This window comes from Acartia tonsa, chromosome 8 (assembly GCF_053477335.1).
Source record: "Acartia tonsa isolate MP-2025a chromosome 8, ASM5347733v1, whole genome shotgun sequence".
NCBI lineage: Eukaryota > Metazoa > Arthropoda > Copepoda > Calanoida > Acartiidae > Acartia > Acartia tonsa.
This window is the reverse complement of record NC_137267.1, coordinates 23,007,889-23,018,231: the sequence shown is the minus strand read 5'-3', so window position 1 is coordinate 23,018,231 and position 10,343 is coordinate 23,007,889. Positions and strand designations below refer to the sequence as shown.

Here is a 10,343-nt window from a genome sequence, read left to right as displayed (position 1 = left end):
CCCTGCGGGGAGCTTATAGTATCCCTTTCTTAACATAACCTATTGAAAACCTTCTTATAAGTTTTTTAAAGTGGTAACCCCTGCGGGGAGGTTATTTGTTTATTCATATCATAACCTAACCTAACCCATTGTAACACTTTTTACAGGTTTATTATATGCCAAAATGTATTAAAATGTAACTAATTATGTTATTATTTTTTAATAAGGTTGTTGATGAATTTATGAATTTTTATGGCTTAATAAAGCACTTAACAGCCTGCAAAGACTTCCATCCCCACCTGGCCGAGCATTTCTATAATAATTTGTGATGTTCATATAACGTCATAAAAAATTGGATATACGGCTGCTCATCGATAGCACCCGTGACACCTACCTTTGGGACCCCTGTACGTTTGTCCTGGAACCCCCCAATAATGTTACATAAAATTAACCCTTCTGTAGACTACAATTAGGTGGTTGAAACGTCCGGACACTCAACTTAATGAACCAACTATTTAAAATTCAATAAAAGTCCCCAAAGTAAGGCAAAAGAATAAGAAAACGTTATCATAAAACTTTGGGGACTAGTATAATATACAATTACTAGCGGCTTCGCCCCTAGCCTCTAGGGGCTTTGCCCCAAGAGGTTTGGTCAACCCATTTAAATTTAAAAAGAAAAATGAAAAAAAAATTGGGGGGGGGGGAGGGGGGGGAGGGAATTTTTTTTTTTTTTTTTGGGGGGGGGGTTAGTCGACCCCCTTTTTAATTTTAGTTTTAAAAAAATGGGTTGGGGTGGCCCACCCCCCAAGAAAATAGCTTAAAACCTTCACAGGACCAGTAGGTATAGATGAGTAGAGCCAAATCGGTTCAGTGGTTACTGAGATCCAGACAGACAGACAGACAACGTACTACTTTGTATTATAGACAGACCGATATCCCCTCCTTCCTAATAAATAGTAAAAAATCAAATTATTAATCAAAAACCATAACCTAATTTTTCTAAAAACTAAATAAAATCGCGAAACCTTCCAAATTTGTGTCTTATCGGATAAGTAATTAAGTTAAAATTTTTCTACAATTGGGGTTCTGTTATACTGCATATCTAAAACAAATTCTGTTTTCTTCTTTATAAGATAAAACAAATTATATTGAAGTAATTTTGTCATGATATTACGTTTGGTAACCCTGAAATAAGAAAATGAAGAAGCTAAATGTTCAAGTTGGAAACTCTTTGCCGGTGAAAATAGAGTAGCCAACTTTTTATTTAAAAATCAAATTTATTTAGCATTTTTTGGTAAATCATTTCATTAACATTTAGGTTTAAAACTTAAATTTTATAATGGAATTAAAATCAATTGTTATTACAGCATTATCAATGAACAAAATATAAGCAAAAATAACTATATAAAACAAAATTATATAAATCATGATAAAATCACGGCAGCTCTGTTTTCATTTGTTATTTTTCTTTTCGGTAAAATGGCTTGTCTTGTATAAAAATATAAATAAAATTTTTGTGTTTTCTATGCGTTGTTTATTTGAATATATTTTATTATGTGTATTGCCATCCTTGTTTAATACTAAAAATTATTAAATTTACGTTTGTCAAGTTATTATTTAAAGGGTTTAGGTAGAACTTATTTTCCATTTTTTCAGATATTTTTTGTTTAGAGTGATTTGCTCGTTTGGACTACCTCAAATAAATTTTCATTAACACATCACCTCCTCGACTTTTAAACCAGGTCAGTATTAAATTATTAAAGTAATTACCTAATCAATAGTTATGTTTAATAGTGTAGCTAATCTGAACTTATTCAGCCCGTTCGTCCGTCTGTACGTAAAATTCAGAATGGAAGAAATTTGAATATCTGAGCTACTATAGAATGACATGAAAATTTATTGGGGAAGATTCCCTGTGGCATTGAGAATCCAATAGATATAAAATGTACTCTGACCGTTGGACGCCATGCTACATTTAATTAAACATGATGACCTATATGAAAGCTTCGTAATTTCAAAATTTTATCATCTTTTACTCTTTTTTTTTCTCCTGTCTGCGCGCTGATTATGATCACTGAACATTTGCCATATATCTCACTATGTCGGTTTGTCAATCCATAAGTTTTGTGGTTTGCTACCTATAAATATATGTTTTATACACATATTTTAAGCATGAATTTTTTATCAATTCCAATTTTGTTACATACATATCTACACATTTTCAAAGAAAACTATATACCTACCTATGCTTTGTTTGTATGACTATTTTAAATGCAGATAGCTTTTTCTACAAAATAAAATTACTATTGTTTTATAATAGGAAAGAAAAGGCATCAGAATGTCTGATATTAGCAAAGCCGACCTTAAGAAGGAGATCCAAGAAATTTTGAAAGATGCAGACCTTGACAACACCTCTGCAAAGAAGGTAGGTTGTTTGGTTGAGTTGGTTACGGAAATCACAACTAAATTCATTAAACACTATTTTAATTTAAAAGGGACTAGGGTAGGAATAGAGTGACATTTTTGTAATATGGGGGGGGGGGGGGCTGTCTTTTCTCCTTATTACATGGGGAGAAACGTAACAGAAAAGTTACTCAAGCCTTATGTTTTCCAAAATATGTCCTATTGAGAAATAAAATGGCGACTATTGGTTAACTCTTGCTGAATCTGACAATTTAGAATTATTTAAAAGCTATGTAAAGAGTATTAACCAAAATTATTAAAGTTTGGCTGATAAATCAAGTCTGATAGATCCGGTTGTTTATTATATATCTCATATCTTACATTATTAAGAAACATTCATGGCGTTCTTTTATATTTTTATTTCATTCCATTGATCGAGAAAGGGACAATTGGCTGGTAATTACACTAGTTCCGAAAGTTTTGCATTAGCGTTTTCTTATTCGTTGACTTAATATTTTTGGGGACTATTGAATTTTTATTTGTTGGTTCATTGAGTGAGTGTCCAAACGTAATTAAATTGTAATAATTTTTGTGTACCCTTCTTGGATATGTACATCAATTTATCGGACATTGTCCTATCCCTTTAAATCTCTGATCTCATATAAGAGGAAAATCAACATAAATGATTTACTTTAGGTTCGTTTGGAACTTCAAGAAAAGCTGGACTGTGACTTAACAGAAAGGAAGAAGGAAATTGATACTCTTGTTATGGAGGTCAGTACAATAATAATTTCTGCGCTTCAATACTTGTTGTCATCCTTGTTTTCTTTTTATTTAGTCTTGATCTTTTGGATCGTCACTTATCTAGTTGTTTTCATCCATTTTTACTTTTCTTAAAAGATATTTACATATTCAATGTTTTTTCTACCTATTCCTATGTACTTTCAAAGCATATTTAATACTTAATATTAATATTAAATCTATCTCAAAGTTTTATATGTAATTGTACAGACTAAAGAGTTTAAAAGCCCTAAAGGTGTTTGTATCTTAAATTATTTATGTATTTATCTATAAGTGATATATGAGCACAACCAAGAGTCTGGAAGTAAAAGGGTGGAAGTGAAGGAGACTGCCTGTTTTTCTATCTATCTACCTATAATCTTATCCATATAAATGTGTAGGTGATAGATGAGCAGACTCAAGAGTCTGGAAGCGAGGGTGAGGATGAGAAAGAGGATGGGGATGGGGAAGAGGACGAGGAGGGAAGTGAAGAGGAGGGCAGCGAGGAAGACGAAGATTCTGAGGTGAGTTGTTGTTTGTGTATTCATTGTTCTTAGTGTTTGGACCTAAGTAGTCATGGAGAAGGAAGAAACACTTTTGTATAGCCACTAGGGATATCAAACTCTACGCTCAAGTACATTATAAGTTGACCCACTGTCTCAAGGCCGAGCCACTCTTTATTACTTCACCCTCACCGAGTATGACAGGTGTCCCAAATTAAGTCGGATCTTGGGATAAGGGTTGGAGAGTAGGTAACTACTGCTGCTCTTTTGAACAGCTATTACTCACCCTCAAAAAGTCTCTAAAGGGGAATGAAGATGTGAAGGGAAATGCAACCCCATCCGTTTTTACTTTAAGTTTTAAGAAATATTTTAAAAATTTCTTTGATGGGGGGATTTTGCGGAGTTCGGAGATACCCTTCCCCCAAGCTTCACCTTATAAAGGAATCATATCGGTTCAGCGGTAAGTGAAAACCTTCGCCACAGACATAAAAAGCCTACTACTTTATATTGTAAGATATGATAAGAAATTTTATGATTATGGACTGGACTTATAATTTTATTCCCTTTAAACTAAAAGTCCCATTATAAACTTTTCAAAATTACAACAATATGAATTTTCTCCTGGCCTTAATTCAAGTAAAAAAAAAGTTATTTATTTCGCGAGAAAATTATCTAGGTAATTAATATTTTCAATTTCACAATCGATGCTAAGAAGCTTTACTCTCTTATTAAAAACATTTCATAGAGTTATCATTTTGATAAAATATTGTTATTAGGATGAGAAGCCTAAGAAGAAGGCTGCTCCTAAGAAGAAGGCAGCCCCACCTCCCAAGAAGAAGGCCAAGAAGGCTCCCAGTGAATCTGGCAGCAACTTCTCTGGTGATGAGGATGAAGAGGAGGTAAGATTTGGCGGGAAAGCTTCCCGGAAAAATACAGCTCGATAACTTAGGTAGTTGTCGACAGAAACAAAATAAACCCACAATTTTGAAGACTAGTAACACATACTTAAAATAAACCAAATCATTAGTATTTTAGTGTAAGAAGAAATCTTAGCCATCATCTGCTAATCGTAAAGGAGGTGATAACTAAAGACGTTAAAAACAGTTCTGACTGCTTCTATGTCAGGTGCGCGTCATAAATAGTCAGAGAAGGGTGAATGCCTTGGCCCATTAACTGGCGCAACTCATTACCATTCACAGTTAGGACTCGACTACCAAATTACTAATTTTAATTCAGATTTAAAGGATGGAGGGGATATTCGACTGTATGGTTTGCTAAAGGGTTAACTTTGTTGAGCATACTTGTAGATGTACATTAATTTATCGTCCATTGTCTTATCCCTAAAATTCCTGCTTTCAATTACCTACCCTTAAAAATGATCGTTATTTAAGTGTGCCCTTACTCTCTAGGATGGCAGTGACGATGATGGATCTGACTATGAACCTGATGAACCTGTCAAGGTAATGACAGTAGTCAAGCTACTCCATAATTCACTTTGTCCGCCAGTCTGTTAATAATCTAAAACAATCCCGGGACCTATAAGAAGCTTCCTTATAAAGGAGGACCATTTCGGTTCAGCGGTTAGCGAGATCCATCACTAAAGACAAAAAAGCTTACTACTTAACATAATAGGTTATGTGTTTGTTATGATACATATTTGTATACGTTATTATAAAAAAATGTATAGCTGCTGCAAAATTATTTTTTCCCCTCCTAGTTTTTTTTTCCAGTAAGGACAGGAATAAAGTGGAAAAATATTTTCAGAACTCTTTATTTTATTCATATTATCCCCCATCCCACATGTTCTTTTATTTTTTTTTACCAAGGAGGGGAGAAAAATTGAAAAAATGTTTTCAGTTCTCTTAATGTTTACATTTTTCTCCCAAACCACATATAAATTTTTATCCCCCCCCCCCCCCCCTGGTGAATAATATTCCACTCCCCCCCCCCCTTTATCAGGGTCAAATATGCAGAATATACACCCCTGAATTGAAGTTAAAGCAGACCTCACCATGAGTCCTGATCTATTTATTCTAATAAACTATTTATAAGTACTATTTATCTAGATTGGTAAGAAAAGAGGAGCTCCCAAGAAGTCTGCTAGGAGGGGAGGTTCTGATGACGAATCTAGTGGAGAAGAATGGGGAGCTGCCAAGAAGAAAAAGGTAAAGATTAATAGGTTTTCTGACTAATTAAAAAAGGACTATCCACGAACAAGAGCAAGTGATTCTAAGCACCTTCCAGCATTGATCCTTGGCATTTTTTTAGTGAATATACTAGGTTCATGTTTATTATTTAGTTTATCGACTAAAAAATTAGGTTTCACCATGGTTTTATATGAAAAAAACTTTGAAATGTTAAGCATAGTTTGGTTTTGATGAGTTCAAACTGTTGTTTAAAAGTTGTTTTAAAAAAGTATATTATTGTGATTAAAATTGTATAATTAGAAAAAGGGTTGGTAACTTGTAAACAGTTTAATTAATGTACTTTTGCAATTTACAGCATTTGATGCTTTTATTTTATTTTGTCCTTTGAACTCAACAAAGCAGTTGATGATATTGTATCTAAAAATGCTTTACATTTTAAAGTTTTTTCATATAAAACCATGGTGAAGCATAACTTTTTAGTCGATAAACCAAATATTTAACATAAACCTATTATATTCACTAAAAAAATACTATGGATCAATGTTGGAAGGTGCTTAAAATCACTTGCTCATGTTCGTGGATAGTCCTCTTTGACGTATGTTAGGCGTTCTTCATTTTATTACATTTTTGTTGTAGGTAACTATGACAACTTAAGATTAATCTCTTTTCGTTCTATTTGATAAATACGTCTGATAGAGTATCTTTATACTAGCGGCTGCCCCTCAAGCATCTAGACTAGAGGGCTCTGGATTCAAAGGGTTAGATGAGGGACAGAAAAATAGCTTGAATCCATCCCAAGGATTAAATCTAAAATAGAATAGCCTAAAACTATCCCTGGCCCTATGCAAAGCTACCCCATAATGGAGAACTCAATCAGTTAGTTATTGAAATCTTAAGCTTCAGACAAAAATAACCTTAGTACTTTTTATAATAAGCTTAGCCAGCAGGCGAAAATCTGGTGCAATATCCAAGTAATTCTATATCCATTATTGTAGGCTGGTGGAAAGAAGAAGGCCTCCAAGGATAGTGATGATGACAGTGACGATGAGAAACCTAAGAAACCCAAGAAGAAGAGAGCTGGCGGTGGAGGTAAATTATATAATTCTCACGCCAAAAAAATCTGACTATTTTAAAATAAGGGTAGCGCTAGGTTATATTGGACAGCGATTAGTCCCGTAGGGATTGGATCTACCGCAGGAATAGGTCGTAAAAAATTAAATATTTTCAATAGGTATAAATTCTAAAGAAGGAAGGGGCCTCGGGGGAGAGTGAGCGATTTCTGTGCTCGGTAGTCACTTTAAGGGAATGCACATAATTTTAAACATGAGAAAAAAACTTTACAATTGAAAAGTTTTCAAATTTTTATTTAAACAATTTTTTTTTTCAGCTAATGGTTACACAGCCCCAGTGAAGCTATCCGCGGATTTGGCCGATATTGTTGGTGGTAATGAGATGCCCAGACATGAGGTAACTAACTTGATTGTCCCTGTTTATTGTAGTAATAAATGTATAAGAAATGTATAGTCGTATAACCCCGACAATTACCTGGTTCCAGTGGTGGGAACCTTTTTTTGCTAATTGCTTTCTGTTCTTGTGTAGCGTCTTGGCTGTTTGAAAATTTCCGACGTTTTTGGTTAATATTCAAAGACCCAATGGAAAGTCGACACAGGGTGCCACTGTGTAATAAGGACCGGAGGTGGAGGGAGGGGACATTGGACTGTCAACCAAACTAGTTCCTAAAGTTTTGTATACCTATTAATTTTCATATTCGTTGGCTTCAAACTTTGAGTACTTTTGATTAATCTTGATTTGTTGGTTTAACTAGCAAGCAGAGTCTTAACTTTTCAATCGATATTTTTAATCTACATAAAGGTTTATTCTATTTATCTATAATGTAAAAAGAATGTGGACATATATCAAGGATAATAATCTACAGGGCCCTAATATAAATATATTATTAAGGCTGTAAAGAGAATGTGGACATATATCAAGTAGAATAATCTACAAGGTCCTAATATAAATATATTAAGGTTGAAAAGAGAATGTGGACATATATCAAGTAGAATAATCTACAGGGTCCTAATATAAATATATAATAAGGTTGTAAAGAGAATGTGGACATATATCAAGTAGAATAATCTACAAGGTCCTAATATAAATATATTAAGGTTGAAAAGAGAATGTGGACATATATCAAGTAGAATAATCTACAGGGTCCTAATATAAATATATTATTAAGGTTGTAAAGAGAGTGTGGACATATATCAAGGAGAATAATCTACAGGGTCCTAATATAAATATATTATTAAGGTTGTAAAGAGAATGTGGACATATATCAAGGAGAATAATCTACAGGGTCCTAATATAATAAAATATATTATTAAGGTTGTAAAGAGAATGTGGACATATATCAAGGAGAATAATCTACAGGGTCCTAATATAAATATATTATTAAGGTTGTAAAGAGAATGTGGACATATATCAAGTAGAATAATCTACAGGGTCCTAATATAAATATATTATTAAGGTTGTAAAGAGAATGTGGACATATATCAAGTAGAATAATCTACAGGGTCCTAATATAAATATATATTAAGGTTGTAAAGAGAATGTGGACATATATCAAGTAGAATAATCTACAGGGTGCTAATATAAATATATTATTAAGGTTGTAAAGAGAATGTGGACATATATCAAGTAGAATAATCTACAGGGTCCTAATATAAATATATTATTAAGGTTGTAAAGAGAATGTGGACATATATCAAGGAGAATAATCTACAGGGTCCTAATATAAATATATATTAAGGTTGTAAAGAGAATGTGGACATATATCAAGGAGAATAATCTACAGGGTCCTAATATAAATATATATTAAGGTTGTAAAGAGAATGTGGACATATATCAAGGAGAATAATCTACAGGACCCCAAGAACAAACAGATGATCAAGTGTGACGAAAAACTGCAGAAGGTAAATATTTTTCCAGTATGGCTTTGAAACCGATTAATATTCGCTGGATGAGAACTGGTTCTCAGCCATTTTCATGAATATTAAAATAAAAAGCTAAATAGAATTAATATTATTTTTTTTGGGCCCGAATGATTTTTTTAATGATTTTTGATTTGTTTGTTTCACACTTTCCTACCTTTAAAAATTTTGGGATCTTAGAATCTTTAATACATTTTTTTCAGGTCATCCCTACGAAGAAATTCCGTGGATTTGGAATGACAAAGTTCCTAAAAGATCACATGAACGTTGATTAAAATCTCAATCCACAAATTGAGGAGGGTTTCAAGCAAATATATGACAATTAACTTTTTGTAAAATATTTGAAAAAAAAACAAGAAAAAAATCACAAATCCTCATAAATAGTGCAAATGTTATCAGTTTATTTTTTGAACTGATCACATTTTTTGTAATTTTTTGTTATTTGTACCTTCTTATGCTTAACCTCTGATAATATGTTGATAATGTTTCATTCTTTACTACTTACATTTTAAAATCCCATAAAGAAACCTTTTAAAGTTATCTTATTGTTAAGATAATTATTTTCCCTGATAATTTACCGATGTTCAGCGATATTATGAATTGTTCATTTTTGTGGATTAAATAATTTAAAATATCAACTTCCGAATTTTTTTATATACCACAAATATTACTCGATGCAAATCAAAATCGCTAGATTTCCGTCTTTTTTGAATCTAACATTTAAAAAGTAACTTTTTTTCTTAAAATCCTAATATGTAATGTAGTTGACAATATTGTAAAAAATCTGTCATTCAGAAAAGAAAAAAAATGTTTAGTTTAGTATAGTGCATTTTTCTCCCAAAATTATTTCTACAAGAAAAGTTAATATCTTTCTCAAATAAGTAAAAATAAGCTTAAAAATGATTGAAAATTTTTACCTTCCTTCAAAAGGAATAAAAAATTGTTAAAAATTTTTTACCTTAATTTAAAATATTTATTGTAAAAATTTAATCGAGTAAGATCTTGATAATTGTAAATGTCCCCAACTATTGAATTTCAAACCCTGTTCTTAACTTATTGTAATTGTAAAAATGAATGATGTTTACTTTATGAAATGTAATCATGATTGTTCTAATTTTTAATTGGACATTTTTAGGGCGTAGTTTGTATTATTATGTTGCGGGGGCTATGCATAGTTTGTTTGGTACCTGTATTATTATTATTAATAAAATACGCCATTTTCACAAATAAATAAAACACAAGCTTAAATATTTTTAAAAACGAAGCTTTTCTATAGTTAGTGTTAATTCGTCTGTATGTCCGTCCGTCTAGGACAGTTAGCTCTTTTCGCTAAGGAGGTGCGCAATGACATCTTACCGTAAACCATGAGAAAAATGGTCCAAATATTGAGCTAGAATTTTGAAACTTGGTACATGAGCCAAGTAATATTTGTACTACATCTAAATGGCTAAAAATCCCCAAAAAATGTTAGGTTAGGTAAGAAACCCCCCGTCGGAAATGGTGTTGTTTTGGTCTATTTTGATGTAGAAACTTAATTTTAT

The 10,343-nt window shown here is 32.3% G+C and overlaps 1 protein-coding gene across 4 annotated transcripts; it reads left to right on the top strand.

The window, feature by feature from the left end:
* The first annotated feature begins 1,447 nt into the window (after positions 1 to 1,447).
* Positions 1,448 to 10,050, top strand: LOC145326267 (uncharacterized). Of its 4 annotated transcripts, XM_080169477.1 has the most exons (11): positions 1,448 to 1,721; positions 2,300 to 2,404; positions 3,079 to 3,156; positions 3,564 to 3,686; positions 4,442 to 4,564; positions 5,075 to 5,125; positions 5,732 to 5,830; positions 6,808 to 6,901; positions 7,200 to 7,279; positions 8,692 to 8,784; positions 9,006 to 10,050. In XM_080169477.1, exons 2-11 carry the CDS (start codon positions 2,318 to 2,320, stop codon positions 9,075 to 9,077), a joined length of 900 nt encoding a protein of 299 aa, XP_080025603.1. In that variant the 5' UTR covers positions 1,448 to 1,721; positions 2,300 to 2,317; the 3' UTR covers positions 9,078 to 10,050. The 4 variants fall into 4 exon arrangements, with proteins under 4 accessions (XP_080025603.1, XP_080025604.1, XP_080025605.1 ...); XM_080169478.1 differs by lacking the exons at positions 8,692 to 8,784; positions 9,006 to 10,050 and adding an exon at positions 8,052 to 8,142 and having other exon boundaries at positions 1,580 to 1,721; XM_080169479.1 differs by lacking the exons at positions 8,692 to 8,784; positions 9,006 to 10,050 and adding an exon at positions 7,913 to 7,975 and having other exon boundaries at positions 1,580 to 1,721.
* Positions 10,051 to 10,343: the final 293 nt, after the last annotated feature.

Bases quoted from the DNA above. Each gene is read 5' to 3' on its own strand.
- LOC145326267 (XM_080169477.1), top strand. From the start codon at position 2,318: ATGTCTGATATTAGCAAAGCCGACCTTAAGAAGGAGATCCAAGAAATT. The intron at 3,157-3,563 runs GTCAGTACAATA...ATAAATGTGTAG, and splicing joins TTGATACTCTTGTTATGGAG to GTGATAGATGAGCAGACTCA. The intron at 5,831-6,807 runs GTAAAGATTAAT...CCATTATTGTAG, and splicing joins GAGCTGCCAAGAAGAAAAAG to GCTGGTGGAAAGAAGAAGGC.